Source organism: Eutrema salsugineum, unplaced genomic scaffold (genome assembly GCF_000478725.1).
Source record: "Eutrema salsugineum unplaced genomic scaffold, Eutsalg1_0 scaffold_10, whole genome shotgun sequence".
Lineage (NCBI taxonomy): Eukaryota > Viridiplantae > Streptophyta > Magnoliopsida > Brassicales > Brassicaceae > Eutrema > Eutrema salsugineum.
The window spans coordinates 10,654,125-10,681,286 of record NW_006256908.1 but is presented as its reverse complement, the minus strand read 5'-3'; the positions used below and the strand labels follow the sequence as shown (position 1 = coordinate 10,681,286).

At 34.5% G+C, this 27,162-nt stretch overlaps 5 protein-coding genes and 1 long non-coding RNA gene across 6 annotated transcripts; 2 read left to right on the top strand and 4 right to left on the bottom strand.

The window, feature by feature from the left end:
• Positions 1-9,126: 9,126 nt before the first annotated feature.
• Positions 9,127-10,373, top strand: LOC18027505 (ethylene-responsive transcription factor ABI4). Its single transcript, XM_006411212.2, has one exon. It carries the CDS (start codon positions 9,204-9,206, stop codon positions 10,176-10,178), a length of 975 nt encoding a protein of 324 aa, XP_006411275.1. The 5' UTR covers positions 9,127-9,203; the 3' UTR covers positions 10,179-10,373.
• A 943-nt stretch (positions 10,374-11,316) lies between these two features.
• Positions 11,317-11,814, top strand: LOC112081645. Its single transcript, XR_002896572.1, has 2 exons — positions 11,317-11,407; positions 11,498-11,814. It is a non-coding gene; the product is annotated as an uncharacterized LOC112081645 (long non-coding RNA).
• LOC18027504 (transcription factor bHLH51) lies at positions 11,599-13,230 on the bottom strand. The gene is made up of 2 exons (XM_006411211.2): positions 12,817-13,230; positions 11,599-12,511 (listed from the first exon to the last, which is right to left on the bottom strand). The coding sequence occupies exons 1-2, from the start codon at positions 13,108-13,110 to the stop codon at positions 12,035-12,037; spliced, it is 771 nt and encodes a 256-aa protein (XP_006411274.1). The 5' UTR covers positions 13,111-13,230; the 3' UTR covers positions 11,599-12,034.
• A 3,540-nt stretch (positions 13,231-16,770) lies between these two features.
• LOC18027915 (GDP-Man:Man(3)GlcNAc(2)-PP-Dol alpha-1,2-mannosyltransferase) lies at positions 16,771-19,044 on the bottom strand. Its single transcript, XM_006411210.2, has 7 exons — positions 18,714-19,044; positions 18,195-18,481; positions 17,910-18,096; positions 17,750-17,818; positions 17,441-17,634; positions 17,230-17,339; positions 16,771-17,130 (listed from the first exon to the last, which is right to left on the bottom strand). The coding sequence occupies exons 1-7, from the start codon at positions 19,011-19,013 to the stop codon at positions 16,889-16,891; spliced, it is 1,389 nt and encodes a 462-aa protein (XP_006411273.1). The 5' UTR covers positions 19,014-19,044; the 3' UTR covers positions 16,771-16,888.
• Positions 19,045-19,400: 356 nt separating this feature from the next.
• Positions 19,401-20,709, bottom strand: LOC18027914 (probable F-box protein At1g60180). Its single transcript, XM_024148402.1, has 3 exons — positions 20,680-20,709; positions 20,383-20,526; positions 19,401-19,673 (listed from the first exon to the last, which is right to left on the bottom strand). The coding sequence occupies exons 1-3, from the start codon at positions 20,707-20,709 to the stop codon at positions 19,401-19,403; spliced, it is 447 nt and encodes a 148-aa protein (XP_024004170.1).
• A 790-nt stretch (positions 20,710-21,499) lies between these two features.
• On the bottom strand, positions 21,500-23,075 carry LOC18027913 (probable protein phosphatase 2C 30). Its single transcript, XM_024148121.1, has 3 exons — positions 22,245-23,075; positions 21,965-22,144; positions 21,500-21,873 (listed from the first exon to the last, which is right to left on the bottom strand). The coding sequence occupies exons 1-3, from the start codon at positions 23,073-23,075 to the stop codon at positions 21,769-21,771; spliced, it is 1,116 nt and encodes a 371-aa protein (XP_024003889.1). The 3' UTR covers positions 21,500-21,768.
• Positions 23,076-27,162: the final 4,087 nt, after the last annotated feature.

Sequence of the window (27,162 nt, the reverse complement as noted above, 5' to 3'; positions counted from 1 at the left end):
AGTCTTGATACTGTCCCAGTGGTCACGCCTCGGTTTAGAGCGGCTTGATTTCGGTTTGGGAAAACCGATTCACGTGGGATCGGTATGCTGCGACCGCTACTGTTTGTTGCTTCCGGTTCCTGAACGAAGTGACGCCGTTAAAGTAATGGTCGCCGTTCCGTCAAGCGCCGTTGACTCCTACGAGAATCTTGTGTTGAGTCCTAACGCTTAATTAGAGAAGGATAAATTCTAATTTTTACCACTTTTTTTTTTTACTTTTAAAAATAAATAATTGATGATGAACTCTCCCTACGTTGACTTGTATAATATTGAGTTTTGACTTTATTTCATTTGTAAGAGTTCCTTTTTGGTTTTCTTCCCTTATTTTAATTACGTCCTACGCTCGCACATCAACCAATTTGGTTATTCATCTAACATAATTCACCATTAAAGATTTTATTTTTACTTATTCTTCGTCTCATTGCACGCCTATTGGCGATCCACTATCACTTCATCGTTTTCTTTACAGAAATTAGGATTTTAGTAGCAATCGAAACAATGCACTCAAATTGTTTTTTTTTTATACTTTTATTTATATATAATATGTATCCTTCCTAGCTATATGTTCTATTTCCACAAAGCGATGTACTCAAATTCTGTCTAAATGACCGTTTTTAGACGTTGAACATTGCTTCGTTAACTAAACTATACTCAATTGGTAATCATGGGCTTCGTAAATAAGCTCATAATGTCGTCTGAGTAATTAAACTCAAACTTAAACAATGCAGTTAAATTTTGTTGCATCACATACCAATTATTTTGGCAATCTTATATCAAACAGGAAAGAATTATTTTTGCGATCCGTGATTTAGTCTTTGATGTTGTTATATTGGTCCCAATAAGCGTGATTGATGCAATAGTATGTGTCGGCAAAAAATAAGCATGATTGGCTATTATTATGTTAAAACCTTTGTTCACGGACTTTAAATCTTATTTGAATATATCACCAAATCTGTATCCACTGTATAATCTATCAACGAAGAATTACACATACGAAAAAATAGAAAGATTGATTGTTACGGTATCTGATAATTGATCATTCTAAATTTCTAAATATCCTGATTTTCATCGTAGCTGACTTCTTAATGGTCATACAAGTTTTTGCCGTTTTGGATGAATCTGTAAAATATCTGAAAATTAGTCTTGTCAAAGATAATCGTATAATCTAGCAAAAGTGTTACTTTTCACACTTTTATCTTTAATATATTATTAAACTAACCATATTTGATACATCCAACATATTTTCAACAAATGAATCCCTTCCCGAAATATTAAATCCTATCCAAATTCGTTTGTTTACATAATTTATTTTTTAGTAGAACATTCTACGAGTCTGTTTTACTTTTAACAATGTTCCCATTATTCAAGATTCTCAAAATATCGTAATGGCTAATGGGCATGAGAATATTACTATTGGAAGCGCCCCATTAAAGATTGAAAATGGTTTGACTGAATTGTGATTAGTTAGAGATGTTTGATTGCGTTTAAGTAGACATGCGTTAATTTTTTAATATAGAGGCTCCCCAAGTCAGACTGACATGTCGCAGCTTGTATGTGGTTCGACGCTAATCATAGAATCATAACTAATCTTTCTGGAGAGTATATTAACGCTTTTACCAAAAATAAAAAAGGGACTACTCTGATAAAATATTTGATGATAAATACGTTATTATTTTTCTTTCGTCAACGATGAATACGTTATCACCTGAGACATGAATCGACTCATTTATATTTATGGTTGGAGGGTATCTCAATTATTTGGTACTAAAAAAGTCATCTCGACCAAAGGGAATGAACTCTGTATGAATTACGAATATCTTAATGATTGACTTTTAAATTACAACTTGTTTTATAGCCAGCATGGAACTACCTACTATTACTTAGCCAACGTATTTATCTACTAATTGATGATTATTATTTTTAATTACTAAGCTCCTCCATAAAAATAATAATAATTATACTTTTTATTATATATTGATCTACTAATCCATATGCATATCCATATTTCTTAATCTATTATGTCTTTTTGTATGTTACGACTTGCAAATATATATAAGACGTATAATGGTAACGAATACGCAAATATAATGGTGAAGTATGCAATTCGAAGAAGGAAGTGTTTGTAAGTTTTTTTTATTTGGTCCAATAATCTAACTGTAATGTACTAATTACATAAAAGACTATATATATTCGAGGTAATATCAATGAAAATCAAAAGGCTAAAAACATCAGAAACATACATCCGAATAACTGAAACCACACGCTGAATCCTTTTATGATTTAAATAGTTTAATTTTCTTGATTGGCGGAGTCAGTGCCCATTCAATGATAGAAGTAAGGAAAATGGCATAAACAAATTATGTTACTCTGCAGTGCTAATTACACAAACTAGGATTTCGCATTTATTCATTTACAAGATTCGAACATCTCAACGATCGATGTACCGAAGAAATTGTTATTTCTCAAGTTAGAATCTTTGAAGGATGCATGATCCATATCATCAATCATGTATGATCGTCCCTCATTAAACAAAAAACAAATATATTTAAACTATCATGAAAACTTGTCTTGAAAATAACTTTTTATAAATAAAAACCTAGAAAAAAAGAAGTTTCAGAATTCTATTGAAACATCTTTGAGTCGATTAAAATGGAGAAACAATTTGATAACATCTTTCGTTTTGATCTCATTAATTGTCAATTTGTCATTGGGATTTGATTTATCTGTTTAGTTTTTGGAATGTTGGAGAGTAGAAAGTAGAAGGAAAAGAGCATCACTGATGAGATTGTATGTATATTTGCGAAAGAAAAAAACATATTTTCTCGACGAAATAAGTCTCATTTTCCCGCTAGAAGCATAGCACTATTGATAAAAAGGAATGGACCAGAAAACAGGCCCAGAAGGCCCAATGAACTCTTCATGATCTATACAATAGAGAGGCTTGATGAGTGATGTAGGTTGAAGTTCTAAATGCCTTTAACAATTACATGTTTCGAACGCACTAGTGTTTTTCTTTGGGTATCAGCTCAGAAGGCAGAACATTCATTCCACTGTTCTCAAACTACTGTTATACTCCGTACCATTACCGGTACCGGTTTAGGATATAACCCCCACACCTATAAATAGTTCGTCCTCATGAGTATCGGTATCTCAACCACCGGTGGTTGAAGTCTTCAGTCAACGACCCATCACCATTTTTAGGCGTATACATCCACTTTCGTAAATCGTATATAGACATTTTAAAAACAAATATTTGACTTTTTGTTTTTGAAATTTGATATAAATTTCAATTACTAAAAATTTTACTTAAACATTCAAAGACTCAAAAAATTTGTGTTTTTATATGTTTTTTTGGATTGATGGAATAATGAGAGAAGAAAGAGTATATATAGAATTTTTTGTTTGGTTACCAACATATTATCATTGCATATTTACATCAAATTTACGTCGAAATAAAATTTACATCACATTTACATTGATTTTACGTCAATTATAAGATAGAGGACAATTCGTCGTATTATCGATGTAAATTTTACGGCAGCATTACGACAAAATAAAATTCGTTCTTTATTCGTTGTAATATCGTCGTAACATTACGACGATTTTACGAGGGTAATTTTTTACGTCGCATTTACGACGAAATTTTTGATCGTCATAAATACGACGTAATATCGTCGTAAATTTACGACTACTACAAATCGTTGTAAATAATTCGTTGGAAAAGCCTATCTTTCTTGTAGTGACCATACTACTTGGTAAGAGTAGCGGATCTAGAAAAAGCACCCATCCAAATGCTTGGCGACCCAAGGATAAAGTCGTGAAGATCATAAATTCGAACACCGACGACAAAAATTAAAAAACTAGTTATTTCAAAATGTTCTATTCTCAGTTCGAAGATATTATAAATGTACACTAACTTCTTGTTTTTTTTTTTAATGTCCAACAGAGAGATATCCTCGTTTGTGAGCTAAAAGCCTAAATCTGATACCTTTTCATAAAAACCGATACCAAGATGTGATCATGGAAATAGATTCTCCCAAAAAGGAAAGTATTTTTGTGAGACATAAAAAAATCTTGCAGCGGCGACTACCGTACATATATAATAATTATTTTATTCGTTTCACATTATTTAAAAATATAAACATGATTTAAAATAACACCCCCTCTATTTCAATTTTTTTAAATATATTTTAAAGAACTTTTTTAACATGAACTACTTACGGAATTTTAAGAATTAACTTATATTTTAAGTTAATATTTTTTTTTGTTAAAGGGCCTGTATTTTAAGTTAATATTTAAAAGTTAATATATTAAAGTTTTAAGTTAATATATTAAATTTTTAAGTTAATATATTAAAGTTTTTAAGTTAATATATTAACTTATATTTTAAGTTAATATATTAACTTATGTTTTAAGTTAATATATTAACTTATATTTGAAGTTAATATATTAAATTTTTAAAAAAATTGAGTTAATATTTAAAACTTTACTATATTTATAAAATATTTGTGAAAAATATAAAATCGATCCGTAGTTTATAATTATTTGTTTTGGTAATTGGTTATTTATTTTGTCAAATGATAGAGCCTCCATGCATTTATGTCGTATAAAGTCGTACAAAAAAAGTCGGACTTAATATTCTTCGATGATAAAAATCTAAAGATATGGTACTTTTAGGACATTGGATAAAACACTAGTAATAAAAAAAAGTAGGGATTAGAGGTCCTTATCCAAAGAAATACGTGCACATATATATAGATGCACACATAATCTTAGCTGTAGTCTAAAGTGTAGCCCACGGTTTATGGGCATGTGAACATTTTATCATCTGCTCAACAATGTTCCTCGTCGCCCGCACCAACCATTATTTGCTTGCTTTTCAATGATTTATTTATTTATTTATATGGATTTGTGACCTTAATTGGTATTTTTATTGTAACATCCTAAACCCAGCCCAATTAGAAGATGTTCAGCAAATTCAGGCCCACTTCAGAAACCCTAATAAGGAATTAGGAGTTAATGAGCCTCATTCTGCCTTTAATTACCCTAACTTCCAAAGAAAAAAAAGTGAGAGAGAAGGAGAAGCTGCACGCCGCCGCCGCCGCCGGAGAAGGGTGCCGCCGCTGCTTGCCGAGAGAATAAGGAGCACTCGCCTGCCTCCACCTTCTTAGAAGTTGCTTGATTCTTTTGCCTCTTCTAGTTCTCCTTAATCTCAGATCTGATTTTAGACCAAGGTGAGGATTAGATCTAGGTCTTTTTTCTTATCCCTTTATCTTCTTCTGGTGTGTTGAGTCTAGATCTGGTAGGACAGGTCTGTCTTCTTGTGTATCTAGGCAGATCCATATATATGTATATAACTAATAAGATCTAGGATCTCATTAGAGTAAGAACCAGCATGATTGATTGATAACCCTGTTGATTGGTTAGTGATTGGTAGAAGTCCTAAAGGTCATAGTCTGTTTCTGGTATAGTGATGTGCCAAATGCAGGCTTGTTTGCTGGGTTATGTGCCGTCTGGGTGACCGTGGCAATAATCCATTCATCCGGTGGAGTGATGACCCACGAGGCTGTCCATGTGGCATGCCGGGATTGGACTGTCTGTGTGACAGGGTCTCTGTCTGTGTGACAGAGCGTCTGTCTGTGTGACAGGGTGAGATGTCGACCTGTGTCCGAGTGACAAGGTGGTTTGGCCTATTGAGAGGCGGGATCGGAGACATCACTGCTTGTTAGTTGTTTGTGCACTTGTAGAGTGCTTGTTTGGTTTCATTAGATTTATTCTTAATATGTTAGTGAAAATAAATAAATAAGCCGGAAGCCTGGTTTGGTTCTCACTGAGTAATTCTCCCAAATTACTCACCTCTCTCTCTCTAAATTCCGATGTGCAGGTGGTTGTGATTGTGAGTGTGATTGTGATGATGTCTAGGAAGAACTAGACGAGTAATTCTAGTGTGGTGTGCCTTCAGAAATTGAGAAAGTTTTATTGTTTTAAGAACTATTTCACCTTTCTTTTTAAAACAATGTTTCTATTTATTTCGGATTTAATAAGTTATTTCATTTCTATTGTAATACTTGGATTTAGGTTTGGATTTGAATAAAAAATATGTTATTTGGAATTGGTTTAGTTTAGATTAGTTAATATCTCGGTTTATTCTAGTTTCCCTTAGAACCAGGAATCGGGTGTTACACTTATTACGTTGGTTTTTGTAACTGTAAGTCTGTAACCCACCAAACAACTTATGAACACTTTATAGCCTACGAAACATAATATGATATTGTAGTTTCAGAACTGAAGTAGCACAGCATCCAAATTCTTTGCCTTCTGTTATGGTCATAATTTCTAACTTATAACTATATGGAAATCGTTGGAAACAAAAATGGTCACCAATATTCTCTGAATGTTATCAATTATTCGTGTCATTGTTAATACAAAATTTCACGTGAATAATGAGACTGGAATAATCAAGCTATATTGAAATATAGTAATAATAAAGTAGATAAATCTAGAAAATTGAATGTTTGGCGCAACTAGTTGGGTTCTGCTGAGACATAAAAAGGTGAGAGTTCCAAGGCAATTGGGCTGAGATCTCAGAAACCACAAAGAAAAAAAGCTTTGGTTCTTTTGCTGTCTTTTCTTCCTTCCGCGCCACCTCATCTCTTACATGCAATATTCCTATTTTTCCTCTTTTTATTTATTTCATCATAATAATTTTTGTGGATGACAAACAAAAACGTAAATCTCTTGGAAAGACGAAGCTCTCTATTGGTATCATCAATGGCGCAACGTTTGTAACTTACCTTGTTATGCTTGAAATTAGCTACATGTTAATATATGCGACCATTGTGCGGTTAGCACCATTCGTAGATAAACATTATTTTGGTTCCACAGTAACTCACCGTAAAAGTTTTGTCTGTCGTTGAATATGAATCATTTTCATTGAGGATTGATCTATACTTTCTTATTATTTTTCTTTATTTTCGATCACTTTCGTTAATCTATATATAATTCCTATATAATTATATCATATAAAACTAATCGGACCATAACATTTTTGATGACCATATTTTACTTACTGGACCGTGGTATATTTTAATATGGGTCCCTTTTAATATTATGCATTAGAATAAAAAAATATTACGATAAAGTAGTTGTTTTAACGGTATTAAAGTTCAACTTCGTTTTCCCCTTTTTACTATGATTTACGAGTCATTAATTAAAGTATTAAAAACTAGGTTATGTTAGCCTTTCTTTATTTTCAAAACTTTGCATTATATAATGACTTCAAAATTCTTTTTCTTCATTAACAAATAGCAAAAACAAGAAATTAATAAAAGAACCCCCGTTGCATCAATTCAGTTCGATAATGAGTTCTGTTATTTTTTTTTTTGTTAAAGAAAAGCCTGTAAGGGTAGGAAAAGAAGAAGGAAAGTTGAAGCATACAATAAAACCTAGAGTCGAAGCATACAATAAATATCTACAAAATATCCTTCTTACAACATATATTTATTTAACATGTGCGAAAAAAAAAAAGGTGTGAGTTTTTTCAATACCTACACAATTTTGGTAAGATTGAAAGTGTACTATACAAATTCTATGGTATTTTCGATTATTATAGTCGGACGAAGTATTTGACTGAAGCCAAGTCCTTCTTTTTTTTCCCAAAAAAGCCAAGTCTTTTTCCAAGAATGGTATTAAGTAGACTAAATGGCGGAATTGCGTTTTTAAACACAATTCCGCAGGTTTTTTGCCAATCAACAAAAATTCGCGTAATGAAAAAATATACACAAAAACGCAGACTGCGTTTTTGCTTAACAAAAATACAAATGAAAAGTCATTCCGCAGAAAAACGACTTATAAGTCGCTTAATCTATTCCACAAAATTTTTTTCGCAATTCCGCAATTCCGCCATTTCGCAAAGTTACCAATCAAAGCCTAAATGAACACATATATCTATGTGTATATAAAGCGCAGAAAAATAATAATACTTCTGTACTGTATTTCTGCCCCTCCAGTGGCTGCAGCAAAACAAGGCACCTGCAACACTCTCCGAGTGCGCAAATTAGTTTTATTTTTCTTCTCCAAGAAGTCAACAATTAAAATGATACTGTATATTTTTTTTACTGAGTATTTTTCTAGCAGATGCTTTTTCTCTTTCTTACCTCCATGTCCATTTAAAAAGAAAAAGATTAATAATCAATACTATTATGTCTGAGATGTATGGAAGTGTAATATACCACCGTTGACTAAATTTAGTATGATTATGATTTTAAAATAAAAATATATGAAAACAGCATATATAAGATTAGGTATACTACGAATGGAAACAAAAAATTCTGACTAGAATTAGTAGGTATAGTATAATCCATTGTTCAGAATCTATAATATTGATACGGACTCTCGTTAAATTATGCCAGTTCCTACATCTACAAATAACACGAGGACTTGTAAATACATACGGAGACCGTCAAATCGTATAGTTCATAGAATCATAGTTATAGAAAAAGACAATTGGGAAACTATGTTAAGTTTACTAAAATCTATTTTTGTTAAGGTAAAGATTGACATGACTCCGCATTCAGGAAAATTAAGTTTACGAATTTATGGATGTTTGGGCTTGCTTTGTATTTTATCTTTTTGTGACATGACCTTCCACATCCTATCTTCGATTAATTATATTGACATGGTCATCTAATTTCTTGCTCTTGTTTCATAACGAATTAAATGGATCAATCCTAACGATTTCAATACCAAACCAACAATGGCCGAATCAAAATTTGATGAAATTGAAAATTAGCTTTTATTCTTGGTTTCAAGCTGGTACATAAACCAAGAATTCAAGAAATCAGAAAACTACAATGTGTTGGTCCCTTTTGTAATTTCCATCTAACATATATGGTAAAGAAAATTTTATTACGAATCACAAAAAAAAACATTTATCCTTAAAAGAAAACTAAAACGGGCGAGTAAAAAAAAAACGAAAGGAAGAAGTGAGAGTGAAGAGAGTGTAAGTATATGTATAAAAAGAAGAAGCACCGCCCTAATCCACCATTCACAACCATGACATTCAAACACCCTTCAGTCTCCCTTTCTTCTTGATTCGTCCTCTCCATTTTTCTCAATTTCTTTAATCTCTCTCTCTCTTCCTTCTTCTTCCTCTTTCTTCATCTATGGACCCTTTACCTTCCCAAAAACACCATCTTGACGACGATAATCTTCATCAACAAACCCTAACCAACAATCCTCAATCCTCCGATTCAACCACCACCACCACCGACTCAACCTCCTCCGCTCAACAACGCAAACGCAAAGGCAAAGGAGGTCCAGACAACTCCAAGTTTCGTTACCGTGGCGTCCGACAAAGAAGCTGGGGCAAATGGGTCGCCGAGATCCGTGAGCCACGTAAACGCACTCGAAAGTGGCTTGGTACTTTCGCCACAGCCGAAGACGCCGCACGTGCCTACGACCGAGCCGCCGTTTTCCTCTACGGGTCACGTGCTCAACTCAACTTATCACCTTCCTCTCCTACCTCCGTGTCTTCCACTTCCTCCTCCTCCGTCTCCGCCTCTTCCACCTCTCCTTCCTCTTCCTCTTCCTCCACTCAAACCCTAAGACCTCTCCTCCCTCGTCCCTCCGCCTCCGGAGCCTCCGCTTTTGGTCCTTACGGTCTCCCTTTAACCAACAACAACATCTTCCTTTCTGGTGGGCCTTCTATGTTATGCCCTAGTTATGGTCTTTTCTCACACCAACAACAACAACAACAACAACAAAGTCAGATGACGCAAGTGGGACAATTCCATCAGCAACAGTTTCAGAATCTTCAACCTAGTAATAACAGTAACAAGATCGGTGACGTGGAGCTCACAGATGTTCCCGTGGTCAATTCGACGTCGTTTCATCAAGAGGTGGCGTTAGGGCAAGAACAAAGAGGGTGTAATAATAAGATGGAAGATTTGAACTCTCTGGCTGGTTCGGTTGGTTCGAGTTTGTCAATATCTACGGCTGTTGTTGATCCGGTTGGTTCTATGGGTATGGATACGATTGGAGATGTATCTTCGACGGTTTGGCCTTTTGGTGGAGAAGACGAGTATAGTCATTGGGGGAATATTTGGGATTTTGTTGATCCCTTCTTGCTTGACTTTTGACTTTGAACCCTTTTTTTTCCATCGGAATTCTATTGATTGTTTTGGGGAATACGATGAGGCAACTTAAAGGTCAGTCAAAGAGCATTGGAGATTCTGAGGATTCATTGTTGAAAGGAATCAAGGAGACTACATTCGTTGAGGAGCTTTTTGCATGCAAAATTTTGGAGGATTTTTTTTTCTTAAACATATAGAGATAATTAAGAGGATAATTTATTATTTTTGAATATTTTTTTTGGTTTTCAGGGAATTCGTAAAGGAGATTACGGTTCCAATAAAGTATATATAGTATGTGGAAGAAGAGGAGATGGTGGAAAGTTTTATGTTGATTTATTGGTTCGACACTTCATAGAGTGCCCTTATGGGATGAAAATTTCGATTTGGTTTGAGTTTGTCTTTCAGAGTTTTAAATATCTCATTTTCTCGGAGAATATTTATATATCTCTCTATTAAGTTTGAATTATAGGATTCAAGGTAAAAACATATTCAAGTATAAGCGCTCATCGCTGGAGGAATATTGGCCATCGTTGAGAAGAATATATACTTTATCTGATTCTATCGATAGTAGGAGTTGATCAATGATCCTAGCGATGGAGGATTTGTTACTTGTATAATATGTTTTAAGTTTTCGGAAGCTCTAGTTCTCTATATTATGTAGCGTTATAGTAAGTAACAACATATGTTACCCTTTATGTAGCTTCTGTATTAGTTTGGAACTACGATCATTACAAGAAATATATAGTTCAGTTTCCGATCTAACAAATTCTAAGATCATATAAAGATTCGTTGGATTAATTTGTCTTTCTCATATAAAAAGATGCTGACATCAGCATTTCCATAAAACCAGGTGTGCTACTATATATTGATCCTTGTTAGTTGTTATACTTATACTTGAATCGTCGTGATACAAATAAATTCACGAGATTATGTACGGTATGGTACAAAATTGCTTAGATGTTAAAGAACAAAATGGACATTTCTACCAATCGAAATATTTTTCTCATCCTAGTGCTGTGAGAATATTATAAGCGTCAAGGCCCAAAAACTTATATGGGCTAGTAAAAGGCCCAAAATCTTATATGGGCTAGTGAAAGGCCCAAATATACCTCTACACTAGGGTTTTCAAGGGTATATAGTCGCAGTTAACGCAACAATTTCTCTCTTGTTACCGTCACCGCGAAATCGCCGATTAGGGTTCTGAGAAAAGCACTTTCTCCGCAATGAGAGCCAAGGTACATTCATCTTTCAGATCTTGTGCAATACATTTTATCTGTTACGTATATTATCATTCGGCTAAGTTCTGTTTTAATCGTGTTTTGCAGTGGAAGAAGAAGCGTATGAGGAGGCTGAAGAGGAAGAGACGAAAGATGAGACAGCGATCTAAGTAGAGACTCCTCCTTTGAAGACTTCGCTTTTCCATCTGCTTCCTTGTCTTTGCTTTTCGCTTCAATCCTAAGTACCGTTGTCGGATTTTTGTTTCAGCTTTTAAGTTTTCTGGGCTTCGTTTTTGTTGGATTGTATGGATCCTCAATCAATGTTAAAGCTTCATCTTTTTAATCAGATGTTCACCAACAATGTTATCATCTTGTAGCCGTTTATCCTCGTAGTGAATTGAGAATATGTCAATTCATCATTTGGATCATTTGACTTGGATCTTGTGGAATAATTCAGATTTAGGTTTACACAATCTTGAAATATATGATCGTGTTTGGTTTAGCAAGAAGTATCCAACATGTAATGCTTATGAACAGATAGAAACCACTACTCCAAATTGCTGACAAAATCTTAGTAATAATGGGATCGTGTTCTATACTATGTGTATATGGTAAAGTGGTAAAATGATATTAGAATATTTTTCATCACGAGTAGTGAGAAGAGAGGAACCATCTTTGTCTTTTGCTTCTGATCCTACAAACCGAAGAAGTAGACGAAGAAGAAGACGTGATTCGGTTTAACGCTGCACAAAGAGATTGCTTCAAAGCTTTAGCCGATGCAGCCATTTTTGTTGTCTCTTTGCAGTCGCTATCTTTCAAGATGAAATTGATTCTTGTTCTTCCTCCAAGACAGATAATCTCAGCTTGGATTGTTTCGAGTTGAAACTTTGTGAGAACCCTAACGATCTCTGAGATGGCCTCGGGTTGATCTTCGCAGCAAAAAGAAGCTTTGAAGATGACTCTATTGGTGTCTGATTCAAAGTCATTGGAGATGGTTTCAGACTGCACAGTTACTTCATCTGCTTCTGTTGGAAGATCTTGGAAGATTTGAGATTCTTTTGCTTTCTGTTTGAGTTCCTTCACTTGTTCTATCACTGTTGCTAAGAGAGCTGCTTTGTCTAACTGTATAGAGACAAAGGTCAAGAAAAAACCGGTTTACTCAAATAAGATTTCATTTCTAAACCGAAACATTGCGACGACAATTTTTGCGAGACAAGTGAAGGAATGTGGGATTTTGATTTAAAAAAGCTCTCTTTTCTAACTGTAACAAACCACCACATATGCTGAACCGAGTCAGGTAATAACCGGTTAACTCAAATTGAAATTCATGACTAAACCGAAAACATTTCAATCTCGCTTTTGCATGACGAGTCAATCAATCGATTTCAGAATTCTGGTGTTTAAGGATTTTTGGATCAGAGACATACCTTGTCGGAATCAGGGACAAGTTTCCGGAGAGCGGAGAGGTGAGAATTAATCCGGTCACGGCGTCTCTTCTCGGCCAGACGGTGGCTTCTGGAAAGGGACTCAGCTTTTTCGATCCCACCGACAAATTCATCTGGCGGGAAATTGCCGGAGGAGGTGGAGGAAGAAGAGAAGCCGAGATTAAAGCGGCTAAAATCTGAATCGGAAGAATCAGTTTGTAATGACCATGAGACCAAACTATATGGACTGTTGTCGGAATCAGACCACTTGGCTGCTGAGTCGTACGAATTCTCCATCGCGCGAGAAAATATAAAAAATAAATTATTTGTTTATTTTATTTTCTTATTTTAGTAATACCTTTTTTGTGTGCACAATTCTGAAACTCAGAACTGATTTTTTTTTTTTTTTTTTGAGGATGTAAGTGGAACTGAGTGAGATAGAGAGAGCTCGAAGTTCGATCTAAATAATGAAAGGAGAAATTAAGGTTGATGGTGATTGGTGTGATACTCGTTCTAGACTTTTGTTGGTCTTTTTCTTCTTTTCATAATTTGTATAAATTTCTCTGTTTTTTTTTAAATAATTGCATATACGTGCAGAGCCGCAAATTTGTGTTGAAATTTCGCTGAAAACTCAACTACATTACTCAACCCTCTTGGATTTTAGAATTATTTGGTTTATCTTATCCGCTCAGCATCTCCTATTCCACTATGCCTAATACCCTAATATTCCATTATACACATACATACTTAATCGTTGAATCAGAATGTTCTACCCACTTGATTACTCGATTACACGCTTTTGATTGAGTTAGCTTTTATTGTTATCCCAAATTTCAATTTAACATTTTAACGTAACTTTGATATCCCCGATTTGATTTAACGTGAGTACCAAACACTTATCCGAAGATCTTAATTGTATACGTATTCATCAAATAGTGTGGAAGAACATTTTACGAGCAATAGTATGGGATGAAATAAAGTGAAAGGGTTTTGTATACTTTATACAAGTCGGTTTATTGGGTAGGATAAATAAGATAGGGATTTGTAGTTTGAAAAATTAGTCGTTCAAATCAAATAGGTATATCGAGCCACTTTAATCATATGGAGGAAGACCAACTGGTTTTAAAGTTGGGGAAAAAAATTAAAATGGAATATAAGAAATAGTAGAAAAGTAGAATCTGACAACGATTAATCTTCAATGATAATTATTGAGGGGAAATGCTTTTATCTTTATGTAAAAAACAAAGATTTCACCGGGATCGGTGGTCTCACTCACATCTCTCATGTTCCAATCATTTTCTACGTTTTTTCTTTATTATTATATTTTATGAACAGAGTTTGGATAGGAACAAATAATACTTTGCCTACCACATCCACAATATTTCTCCGTTTTCTCGATACCTTCTATCGCGATATACTCGATATATGGTATCTGATTTTATTTTGTATACTCAGTATCACAAGAGACTCCATTTCCATGGTGTTTGTTCGTCAATGGTTGAGTGCAAAGAAAAAGAAAGAAAACGAAAGAGATACTGAGATTTGGTGATGTTGTTGCATAGTTCAATGATTTTTGATTAGACTATGTGAAGAGGAATGGCTACAGGAAAGTCCACGAGGAACAGAAGACCAATTCAAAGATATATATATATATATATATATATTTATATCAACGGATTACACAAAGCTGGCAGATGATAAAACATGAGTCTAATTACTTTGTTTTGTTTCGTTGAGAACTCTCTCATTTAATCTTTCATTGTAGGCTTGTAGCTATATAAATGAGTTGAGTCACATGATTGTTGAAAATAACTAACAAGAACTTTAACTATTAACATACAAAATCCAGATTATTAAGTGAGCATCAATTAATTTGTGTGTGTGTATATGAATGTTAAAATTTTTGTTATTGTATACGTTTGTTATTCCTATTAAGGTGAACTGATTTTTTTTGGGTGTAATTTAGGGGAAACAAAACTTTTTACGCGCATCGATAGAAAAAACAAGCTTTAACTTAGATTTGGTGGCGCTTCTTGTCATATATTCACATGCGGAAGAGAGAAGCCTTTATTCAATAATCAATAAATGTGGTTGTAAGTCACCAAAACTTACTATTTCTCCAAATTTTAATTGTAACATATCTATATAATTTGCGTAAATCAAGATATGTAGGGCCAAAAGGAGCACTTCAAATCAGCAGTTTCATACCACACATTGAAATAAAAGAATTATAAAGATTTCAGTCATATTCGAGTTTATCAAGCATTTGACATTGTAGTTCTTATCACCCACTGACACTCCTTTTATTGGCAGATTTTTATCAATCAAACTGATCATGGACTGTTGTGAATTTAAGGTTGGTTAAAAAAAGCATACAAATCTAAGTTAGAATTTACTTCTCGAAAAATGCAGTTCAATTTATAGACAAAGAGAGTAGACTCAATCAGTTTCATATAATATATATATATATATATATATACAATATAAGATACTACTACTATTCATAACAAGTGTCATTTTCTTTTGTTAAAGTTCCTAGTAAGTGTCATGGGAGCATGGCTTTATTTTTGTTTTTTTCAAAGAGTGTTGTTTATTAATAAAACTCCAGCTTTATATATCCATATGGTTTTAGCTTATTAAGTGGAGAAATAAACTTATAAATGTATTAATGATGGATAAAATAGGAATCCTGTAACATCCTTTTTCACAAATGTAACAACTAAAACGAGACCTATAATAAAACGGAGGTAGTGTATTATGAATAACTTAGCTAGTTATATCAATTAACGTGGGTAAGTTAATAGTAAAGGTAACCATTTTTTTCTTTTTTGTTGACGGCATAGTACAAGTTACCATCCAAAACACTAGTTGATCCTAATCAAATAATAGCATCATAATATACATAATTAGTTAATGATGATGGTATATTAAACTACGTTTTCAGAATATTACATAAACACCAACAATTCCAGAACTGTTGAAACTTCAGTGTGGTACGGTGAGATCTTAAAGTAAAGATCAAAAGAAAATCGAGCGATAGACCTAATCATACTCTTTTATATTAAAAAAAGTAGGTCTTTCTTGTTTATACGATGGCTAGTTTCTAAAAAAAATTATATCAGTAAGGGGTTAAAATAAGGGAAAGTGTTCGTATAATACATATGTTTTTGATGCATATTATATAATCTTGCAATCTTCGTAATAATGATAAACTGATAATCATATCGAGTAATCGAGTGCTTTGTTAGTTTCTTTTTGTTTTCCATCGCATATTCCATCTTTTTAGCCTTTCCAAAAAGAACAACTATTGACTACCGACAATGAAGACTTGTCTTCTTCTCTTTTATTTTGGATCATTGAAGGAAAATCTGAATGAATAACCTCACTCTCTTTTTATCTAGTTAGTAAAAGGGATTGTTAATTTGTGTAAAAATCTGAATATATTTGATGGAAATGTTTTCCTTGTGCACGCAGACACTGTTCTATACGGAATTTAAAAACTATTGGTGGGCACTATTGCTTCACCTCGTAGGTTGGTGAACACTTAAAATACAGTCGTTTTTTATTTATATATAGTAAGCTTATTAAAATACGTCTACTATTACTTCCTGAGAAAACCAGTTGATTGAAATTCGTCTACTTTAGTTTCGAACTCATGACCATCCCATATTTTCTTCATGCGACCGTAAACTTGAATAAGATCAAATTGTATGGCCAGGGGGCATTAAAGGTCAAAAACACATAATGCAGTGATGCATGTTGTGGCTCCCTATAAAGCCCACTTCTTTGACATTTTCTTGTCTTTTCTTTTTCAAGTAAATGGTATTTTTTTACATATGATGATCTAGTACCTAACCTCCCACAAAATGAAGAGAAGTTTGTATCTAGTATATTTGACATGAGATTTGATGTAGCATGTTCGATAAGAAGCAAGACTTGAGATGCCGTTGGACCATCTGAAGCAACTCTTCAAATCTTCTTTGTGGTTTTAAGCAAAATTTTGTTTTTTCTCTCTTTTTGGTAAATAAACAAAACAAAAAGGAAAAGCAAGAAAAGGAAAGAAATTTCTTGGTTATTAGACTGGACCGGTGAAAACGGGTCGAATTGCAGTTTTGAAGTCCTCAGAAAACCGTTGTTCAGAGAACCTCGTCGCTCGTTTTCTAGCAAATTCAGCCATCTTAAGCCTCTCCGTTTCTTTCATCTTCACTATCTCAAGGATCGCTTCAGCGTATTCCTCCACGGTCTCAGCAAGAAACCCGGTTCTTTGTCCGTCTTCTTCCAACACAATGTCCATTTTGGGTCCAGCTGAATTATGAGCTGCAATATAAGTAAAAAACAGAAGATCCATTAGGAAAAAATATTGAATGAGTAACTGAAAAAAAAAATCACATATACAAGCCTCTTCTTAAGTCTGACCTATTGGTATCGCACCAGCAGCCATGTACTCAACAACGCTTATCCCAAAGTGTTCATCTATCATCCCATGCATTCCTGCAACTGCATTTCCTAGCAGTGCCACTAGTTCCCTGCAACCCAAAACCATATGATAAGAACAAAATCATGGAAGCTCATAATTGAAAGACACAAGTATGAATAGAGAACGCTGTAAAGAGCTTTGAGCAAACACCTGTACATGGCGTTTTTATAGAATTCCACGTCCCCGTCCACTTTTAGTTCAACTGCTCTGTCTTTCAATTTCTGAAGCCGTTCTTCATCTGATTCGTTTCTACAGCTTCCCACAAATTGGAGTTTAGGTCGAGGGACGTCCACATCTAGCTTCTTTACGGCTAATGAAAAGGCCTCAAGCTGAAGCATATGAGCCTGGTACAAGACTGTAATTAAGTAAGCAGGACGACTCTTTTGTAACTTTGGAATGTGAGACCATCAAAACTATAGTACCTCATTCTCATAAGTCAAATACAAGTTTCACACTCACCTTCTCAGGACGAAACTGAGCAACAGATATGAAAATCGGAGGATCTGATGATCTTTCAAGAGGAAGTGCCTGCATTAAGCACAAGATGTTAAATATAAACTGATATGTAATCAGAAGACATATAAAACTCATAAGATTCGAGCTGTCTGACGGTAATCACCTGAAGTCCTGAAGTATCACAGGGCGGGTAGACCCGTCTAATCCGGTCTGGAATTCTCCAAAGCACTTCGATATGAGACTTTGTCCACGAAGAGTTGACCATAGCTAGATGAGTGCACGAGCCAACCATCCCATACATCCAGCTAAAAGCTTTATAGTAGACTATTTTGCATGTAGACAACCAATTGCTACCAAACACAAGAATAAACATCATTACCCAATAAACGAAAAAAGGGCAAAACTTTCCAGGTTTGAAACCACCAAAGAAGCAAAGCAGAAACAAAACCTCTTCGCAATTGAAGCGTCGTTGTTATACATGGAGTTCCTTTGACGAACACGAGAAATCATATCCAGGCTGATGGTTGGATAATGAGTGTAGCAAACAACTTTGCAACCAAAGAGGCGAGCAAGAGGATACGTGAACGCATATCCACTGGTGTCAAGGAAATACAAAGGAGTGAACTTGCCTAAGGCTTCCCAAGCTAGATAAACCGAACCAAGACTCTGACCTATCATTGTGAAATGTGGGTAAGTGCTCTCTTCAATCCATTTCCTTTTGTTTAGATGAATCACCTAATCGACACACACACAAGACCAAAACTAAATTGCATCAAAACTTAATCTAAAAGCCACCTTCCAGAATTGAAAATCGCCCCCAAATCTGATCAACCTCTATGTATAAATTGAACTACAAATTAGCTTCAGCTGAATGTTCTTTGTACGTTTTCGAATCGAAAACACATAGAAAAGTGAAGTTGTTGTAAATTAGATGGAGAGAGAGAGAGAAAGGAGAGAGTAATCGGACCTTGGGAGGGAATAGAAGATTGACACCGAAGCGATCGACGGCACGGCGAGCTAAGCTATCAGAAGAAGAGTCATGATCTCCGGTGAAGACGACGAAGTCGAGATCGGGATTCTCCTCCTGAATGGCTTTAACTGCGCACCAGAGCACTCTCTCGCCGCCGCCGCCGTCGTTCGTGTACGGATGGAAGAAACCCACCGCTCGTTTCCTGCTCTTTCTTGCATTGATAACGGAAAGAGATAAACTCAGAGATACGGCGAAGAGTAACGTGAGGAAAGCATAGAGAATGAAACAGATCGCCATGGAAGCAGATCGCTGAGTTTAGTTGCATTCCAAATTCTGAATTCTGAAGAAGCATTTTTTGTTAATTCTTAAATCGTCTTTGCGAATATTGCAGAAAATACCCGAGACTATGACTACATCACAATTATGCCCCATATATCTTAATTTCATTAGTTAAAAAAAAAAATTGGGGGGCTAACTCCAAAACATTAGAATTTTCCTTAACTGGTTAATTTATGATATCAAGGTTTATAATAATGAAAGAAAAAAAAAAATCAAATTCAAAAGTTTAATGCAAGAAATGTCATGTGTGTTTCCTAACTAATCCTACCTCAAAAAAAGGTTTTCATCAAGTAGATTTTGTTGTGGAATCTCCAAAAAAAATTTCAAGCCTAATAAACCCTTTGATTAATTCGACTTGGTTGAGCTAAGCACAATGGAGACATTGTTGTCGTGGGAAAGCCTTGGGACCATCTGAAGCAAACCTACCAACCTTGTGACCATCTTTTCTAATGTCTTTGTGGTTTTAAGCATGAGCTCCATGAACGAAGCCATGTGCTTTGGCTCTAGATTCCAACGAAAGATATTCTCGAATTCCCTCTCTTTCAATCTCCAGCATTGATTTGGAAGCAAGCCATGAGAATCCATGTATTGATCATTTAACTCCTCTTGTACCACAATCTGAGATATTGACAATTCATTTGTGCAAATCGATTGTCAATATCTCAGATTCAACAAACTTAAAATAAAATGGAAGGACATGGTTCTTGGATTTTTTAAACTTTGGCAATAGTTAATTAGAATGGTCAAGAAAAATAAAAAGAGGTTTATGGCGGATATACTAGTATTGTCACGGTTCTTGGCTCCATTGTGTATGTACTATTTTTTTTTTGTATGTACTATTAGTATAACATCCCGATTTCTGGTATATGGAAAGGCTTATAAGAATTGATTTGGCTACCTATGTCAATAAAGTGCACTTATCTTTTTTGGTCAAGTGTGCTGAGAGAACTCCAGAGTTAAGCGTGATGATGTCTGAATAATTTCAGGATGAGTGACTTACCGGGAAGTACTCTACGGTACCGTGCGAGTGAGGACAAAGCACAGAGAAAGATCATGTGGTGATTGCAGGGATAGTAGACAAGTCTTACGAGCCTTCCGGATTAACGACTCCCGACCGTTGGACAGTGGTGGGCTAACGGGCCTAGAGAGGGTGTTGGGCCAATGGGCCTAGAGAGGGTGTTGGGCCAACGGGTCTAGAAAGAGGACGTTGAGCCCACAGACCTAGAAAGGGCGTTGGGCTCATTTGGAGGGGCGGTTGGAGGGAGTTAGGATTGATATCGCCGGTCCGCGCCTGGTTCCTAAATGAAAGGTGGGATCGGAATGTCACAATTAGCTTCTTCAATTCAGGTGAGTTTTGTAACACTCTTATTATGCCAGGAGTTACATATTGAGAGATCATTGTCTCCACTGTCAAAGTTTTCACCTTGAACACCGGAAAAGGTCTGCCCCGGAGCTCGGAAAGAGATAAAATCTAACAAAATTCACAGACAGGTAATGAAATACCAATACATATATAGATCTCAAGAAGTAAAAAAAAAATAAGGAGAAAAACAAGACAAAAACTATTGTAGAGAGACTCATTGAAAATCAAAGCCTAATGAAAAAGAGCTGATTGAGTCTCTACGCCGTCTCCATCACGCTCCTCGTCCGCCATCTTAATTTTTCTTATTTAAAGACTAGGGTTAGGGTTATAAACTTATTATGCAACAGCTTTTAAACGTGCCTTCTCATTCACGTATCTTCAAACATGTATTTGGCCCAGAATATTACTAGGTTTTAAAAGCCTTGATACATCAGAAGAGTAGGTGCAGCAGATTTCCTCATGCGAGAGAGGCTCAGTTGTTCCTCGTGACAAGTTACAGTTGATTTAGTGTATATAAAGTTACAGTAGCTGGAGTCGGCAACAGGCGAGAAGACGTTCAAAATATGGATCGCTAATTGTTATAATTGAATATTGAGTTGATGATGCCATCGTCGTCGACAATAAAACCAAAACATATACTGACATTCTCAGAAGTCAGTAAATCCATTCCAAAGAAAGAAAAAAAATTCATTACGTTAAAGACTTTAATTAGTGATAAACAATATACTACTTTTTTCAATTTTATACGTTTAAAAAATGTGATTACGTTATATTTTACAAATCAAAATATTCATTCAAGATTTTGCATTTTCGAAAAATGATTCCAGAATGTGTTAAGCTAGGTATACCAATCAAGTTTTCATGTGTTTAAAAAACAGTCCTTTTATATATATTCCGCATTTCCATTTTTCAGCTGGCATACTAGTCAAACTTTTTCTGTTATATAACAATATGATACTGCCTATTTTGTGAAATAGCATAAGTTCTTCATTCGATCCTCTCATTTGTGTCACTTGAGAACTTAATAGAACACTGATATGATAATCACCGAACGGGTTGATGAACTCGTATCAAATTGTCTGTTATATCCACCTTATTTACATCCAACCCATATATACGAAACAAAGTTGCAAGCTAAAGGCACTTGGATCTTGATATCCCCAAAAATAGTAATAGATTAGTCATGGTTGACCCTTTAGTTACATGTAATACCGGACAAAATTATCAATAGCTTAAGACCTACTAAAATTAATCAAGTTTTAACTTAATATACTAGCTATGTTAATGAATCATGGCACGAAGTGTTGAAGCTGAACTATGATTAGACTAATATCATCCAAGCACCCTCTCTTACACGATAGCTCGGCTAGTTTCTTGCAAGCAGAAAGTGTATTTGGGATTCTCCACACCTACGCAGTACGGTCGAACCACATCAACCGCCTCTTGGTTCGTTACCTATAACGTCCACGGAAAATCCGGTTCAACATTCATACCGTAGACTAAAAAAATAAAGAGTCAATATTGAGACATTTCGAGTTATGCTTACCTTATCCCAAAGACCGTCAGAAGCTAAGATCAAGAACTCAAATTCCGGTTTAATCCGTAATTTTCTTGTTTCCGGTTCAGCTATTACCCACTCCTTGAGATACCGGTCTCCAATTCCTCGTGAGACGGCTAATGTTCCTTGAATTCTCCAAACGCCGTTGCAACAGTCAACATAACCACCCTACACACACCAACCCCAAACATGTAAACCGGACTCAATCAAACACAAACCAAACCAAACCAAACCGAACTAATATACATCATTTGAATATAGAACTCACCAATGCTTCAATCCTTTTGAGTTCATTTGCTTGAGAAGGATTGTGATCGGTGGTAAGAGCCTCCGCAGCTCCACCGCGGCTTATAACAGCACGGCAGTCTCCGGCATTCGAAACCACAATCTCGCCTTCCGATATCAGAGCGGTTACACAACACGCGCCGCCTCTCGAGCCTTGTTTCAAGAAATCCTCGTCTGTTTTAATGTAACCGTCTCTTATCGCTCTCTCGATCGAGCAACCTTCTTCTTCTGATCTCGCCGCCGCAACCGCCGCTTCAATGTTGTTACCGAGATTCATCGCCGCGAATTCCGCCGCTTTTGATCCGCCGTGACCGTCGAAAACACCGAAAAAAGCCTTCTTGCGAGCTCCTTCGTCGGTATCAACCGCCGCGATATACCGATCTTCCATTGGTCCACGTCTTCCTCTCTTGCAATAAACAGAGTAATATCCGTCTTTCTCTGCTTCAACAACCTCTTCTGATTTTTCCGGCGTCTTAACCGGCGTATTGCACCACGATGCGATCGCCGGAGCTGATGTTAGGTCGAGCATCGGTGGTCGCTTTCTTTTCAACACCGTCTCTGAACCCGTCGTGGTTGTCGTCGTCGTCTCCCTTGGCTTCCTTGGAGGACAAGCTACCATAGTTAGCTTCGGTGGTGTCGAGCGTGGTGAAGACGACGGCGTTTTGACCGACGTCGGAGAAAAAACAAGCGGAGGTGGGAAGAAAACCGGAGATTCGGGTGACATGATTACTGATCTCTTCATCGTAAAATCTTCTGTGTGTTTCCTCTTCGTCTCTCGATTTGTTTGTTTGATCGGATTCTTGGAGAGTTGCATATAAAATAAAATAAATTAAAAAAAGAGAGAAGAAAATAGAAGAAATAGGGTTGCGTTTTTGTTTTGTTTTGTTATGGTTTGGATTTATTTATTTCTTGTTGTTTACGTCTGAGAAAGCAAGGACCTTGTGAATAGCGGAAGAAATAGTGGGCGGTTAGATTTTTTTTATATATGACCAAGTTTTTGGTCAATGGTCAACGACGATTATTTCTCTTTCTACATGCTAATTAACACCTTCGTGACCAAGTCTCTCTCTCTCTCTCCCTCGTAATTTAGTCAAATTCACGTCGGTGCCAAAATTACCCGACTCAATCAATTTCTTTTTTTTTTGCATTTGTTATGAGGCTTTTATTATGTTGCCATAACGAGATCTAGAAATATTTGAATAATTGAATTTGTAGTTGGACTCCGTGATCATGTGAAATCTTTGAATAATTGAATCGTGAACTATATATGGTGCCGTCCATTGAATATGATCGTGTCATTAATTTTGATTATTCATTCAAAGTATTTAATTAATTACGGTCTAGTAAATGTTCCGATATATAAGCGCTCATTCTCAAGCGTCGGATGATTTGTTTTCCTTTGAAATTGTTTTTTTTTTTTTAAAAAATCTTATGAAATGGATTGAAACAATTTTATCTGCAATCTAGTTAATTAAAAAACGATTCACGCCAAGTTAATAAACGGAACGCACATACATACATATGATTTTATCCGCTGCAAAAATTCGTAACCCAATGGTACACAATCTTTTCGAACTAGATGTATGATTCTGAGTTTAAGAATGTTAGCTACATAACACAATATAATTAGGTTGTAAATTAAGATTTAGCTGGGGAACTAGTACTTTCTGGTTTCATTCTACTTTTGATCAACTATGTATGCATCAAAATTATTAGTCTATAGCACTAGATTTCTGCAGTCATACTAAATAATCTAGAAGTATAGAAACCATCAAATTTCTTAAAACCTGGTCAATGTTAGTATGTTACCTTATGAATAAATGAATAAGTAAATGATCCGATCCCAAAGGTTTTATGGGATATTGGGATGTACTAATATTATTCGTGAATATCAGTCAATAGACTCGAAGAAGAAAGATACAATTGAAACATATCCATTTCAAGAAAAGCTTCATATTACCAGAGTTTGGGTATTGTGATATACAAATTTTGTGCTTATATGCTTAATCGTTAATTTTGTCTACACTCTATTGAAAGATTAGCTTCGTCTATTCAACTTTCATGAAGGGTATTAATCACCCCGAATGAATTTTTAAGATTTTACTAGTAAGGAAAAAGTCAATCTATCTTACACCTGGCAAAATGTATTGTATTCATTTAAGGAAAGATGAACAAAGTCACGATTTCAGACATCATACAATACGTAAGTGTGTATGTATTAATGTATAGATGATTGGGGAACAGTTGACCCTAACTCGTCATCGGAGCAGAAATAATTTCTATCCGAAGGATCAGCCTCAGGTCGGCCTTTTTTGACTTGGCAAACCGTTTTTTTTGATAAAGGACATAATATGGATATAACTGTTTGAAACAAAAATAAGTACACATTTATGAAACAAACCAAATATGTCACATGTCATACAAAGTTTAACGATTGGATAGTTGGTAACCTAAATACTGCACACATATCCCAAGCTGTGGAGAATGTCACAAACAAATCATTGTGATGGTCAAAAACTGAGGGGCAAATATATTTATTTTATTTATATTGGTTTTGATATTAAGAATGAGGGCCACAGTTGTCCTTCAATCTAATTAAGAACTCGACGAGAGCAAAGAGAAAATCTTCTACCGGTTATTCGATCGTAAACTATTACAATTGTTTTATGTACACTGTTTCCTCACTTTTTCTAAATACATTCATAAGTATAGAACTTGTATCACGAATTATCATTTATTTATGTCATTGCTGCTTTCAAAGAGAAAAATTTTCCAATAATGATCGAATACAATATCTGTATCACCATATTGAGTTGTGAGTATTCTTTTCCGGTGGCATACGTTGTCATCTCGTATTAACGAACTTTCAAATCGAGATTTCAACATAATAAGCTCTGTTATCATATACAACTTCAAAAACCATATATATCTAGAGCCTAGTAGCTTACTAATTAACTTCGACAGTGGTGTCGTATATTGAGTTCATTTTGAGTTGTCATACGTTTATTAAGTTGTAGAAAGCGTACAAGATTTTGGCATTTTTTCATGGCTTTGTAGTTTTCTTACATTGTGCATCACTCTTTTGGTTTTGGGATTGTATTCCCACATCTATTATATTAAAATAGAAGCACATTTAATATTTGCTTCCAAACACTCTTAATTTTTTTAAGTGTTTAAAAATAATTTTAATAATTATTTATATTTAATTTCGAAAATTAGTTATTAATTTAAATATTTTTAGAGTTCCTTAAATATAGGTAATTTAGATTTGATTAAAACTAATAAATCAGATATTAATTTAGATTTGATTTAAAGATTCTAATTTAAATAATTTCTATACTATTAAACATTTTTATTAAAAATATCTAGAATTTTTGAAAAAAAAAAATCAATATTTTCGCTTATTAAAAAATATATTTATAAAATTAATTATATCTAAACTCAAAAACACAAATTATATTACAAAATTCGTTAAACAATAAAAAATAGGAGGATGCACGGGGTTAGAATCTAGTTTATACGTTACATAGAATGTAGTCAAATAATATTGAACTAGGTGTTTAGCCCGCGACTTGCGCGGGCCGAAAATTTTCATTAAAACCTAAAATAAAATTTTATGTCATAAATCAAAAATAGTTAGATCAAGAATTTGATACATACAAAATTAAAATAAAGCTAATCTATGAAAGTAATCATTGTCTAACATTAAAAACTTTAAAATCAATACTAATAAGTGTATGAAATCAATAAACATAAATTAAAATAAGATTAATATAAATTATTCATCTTTTTCTCTTTTTATCCTTTAATTTTTTTTTCTCTATCATTTTCTTCTTTCTTTCTTTTTTGTTTTTTTGTTTTTTTTTCTTCTTTATTTCCTATGTCTTTTTTTTTACTTTTTATTCTGCTGGTTTTTCTTTTTTCACGTCTTCTTCTTCTTCTCTACATCTTTTCCTTTTTCCTCTCATATATTTTTTGATTTTCTTTTCTTCCAGGTTTTATTTCCTTTCTTCTTCTTCTTCAATGTTTTATTATTCTATTTCTTCTTCTTTTTTTCTTTTCCTTTTTCATTGTCATCGTCTTCTTCGTTATCACCGACTTCCTATTCTTTTGGTGTTTTTCGGCTTTTACCTCATCTTCATATTCTTCTACTTTCTCCAATTCCTCATCTTTTAAGGTTTTCATCCAATTTTTTCTCTTCCCTATCTTCTTCTTCTACTTTGTCTTCTATTTTATTTTTTTTCTCCTTCAACAGATTCTTATTCCTCTTCTTCCAATTATTCTTTCTCTCTCCAAATTCTTCATCATATTTTAAAGATCTTTGTCTTATCTGTCTTTTTACTCCTCTTATGGTTTATATTTTCCTCTTTTTAGTTTTTTCCTTATATTTTTGAGTTCTTTTTATCCGTTATTTGTTTCCAAATCGTTTCTTCTTTATTGTCTTCATTTTTTTAACTTCTTATTCATCTGATTTGTCTTCGTTTTTTCATCCATATTTACCTTTTTCAGCTTTGTCTTTCTTCATCTTCTAGTTTTCTTCCCAATGTGTTATTTTTTCTTTCACTTCCTCTACTGTCTACTGGTTTTCTAATATGACTTCCTCTTCTGATTATCTTTTTTCTTCTCCAATTGGTCATTTAATTTGTTGTGTTCATCGTCATCGACCTATCCGACTATTTTTTTATCTTACTTGTTCACTATATTATTTTTTGTTCTTATTATCGTTGTTTTCTTATTCTTCTTCTTTTTCTTTATTTTTTAGCTTTTCTATTCTTTGTTTTTTCCTTCTTATCTTTCATTTTTTTTTGACTATTTCTTCTTATGTATTTTATTCATCTTTTTTGACTTCTTGATCTTTTTTTCACTCGATTTTTTCTGTTGATTTTTTTTTTGTTTTATTT

What these genes read in the sequence shown, in the direction of transcription:
- LOC18027505 (XM_006411212.2), top strand. Translation starts at nt 9,204, where the DNA reads ATGGACCCTTTACCTTCCCAAAAACACCATCTTGACGACGATAATCTT.
- LOC18027504 (XM_006411211.2), bottom strand. Translation starts at nt 13,110, where the DNA reads ATGGAGAATTCGTACGACTCAGCAGCCAAGTGGTCTGATTCCGACAAC. An exon ending in TTGTCCCTGATTCCGACAAG is followed by an intron (nt 12,512 to 12,816) that starts GTATGTCTCTGA and finishes GTCTCTATACAG; the next exon opens with TTAGACAAAGCAGCTCTCTT.
- LOC18027915 (XM_006411210.2), bottom strand. Translation starts at nt 19,013, where the DNA reads ATGGCGATCTGTTTCATTCTCTATGCTTTCCTCACGTTACTCTTCGCC. An exon ending in ATCTTCTATTCCCTCCCAAG is followed by an intron (nt 18,482 to 18,713) that starts GTCCGATTACTC and finishes TGTGTCGATTAG; the next exon opens with GTGATTCATCTAAACAAAAG. An exon ending in TATAAAAACGCCATGTACAG is followed by an intron (nt 17,340 to 17,440) that starts GTGTTTGCTCAA and finishes TTTGGGTTGCAG; the next exon opens with GGAACTAGTGGCACTGCTAG.
- LOC18027914 (XM_024148402.1), bottom strand. Translation starts at nt 20,709, where the DNA reads ATGGCGGACGAGGAGCGTGATGGAGACGGC. An exon ending in AGGAGCGTGATGGAGACGGC is followed by an intron (nt 20,527 to 20,679) that starts GTAGAGACTCAA and finishes GAATTTTGTTAG; the next exon opens with ATTTTATCTCTTTCCGAGCT. An exon ending in CTGAATTGAAGAAGCTAATT is followed by an intron (nt 19,674 to 20,382) that starts GTGACATTCCGA and finishes TCAATATCTCAG; the next exon opens with ATTGTGGTACAAGAGGAGTT.
- LOC18027913 (XM_024148121.1), bottom strand. Translation starts at nt 23,075, where the DNA reads ATGCAACTCTCCAAGAATCCGATCAAACAAACAAATCGAGAGACGAAG. An exon ending in TCAAAAGGATTGAAGCATTG is followed by an intron (nt 22,145 to 22,244) that starts GTGAGTTCTATA and finishes TGGTGTGTGTAG; the next exon opens with GGTGGTTATGTTGACTGTTG. An exon ending in CTGACGGTCTTTGGGATAAG is followed by an intron (nt 21,874 to 21,964) that starts GTAAGCATAACT and finishes TGGACGTTATAG; the next exon opens with GTAACGAACCAAGAGGCGGT.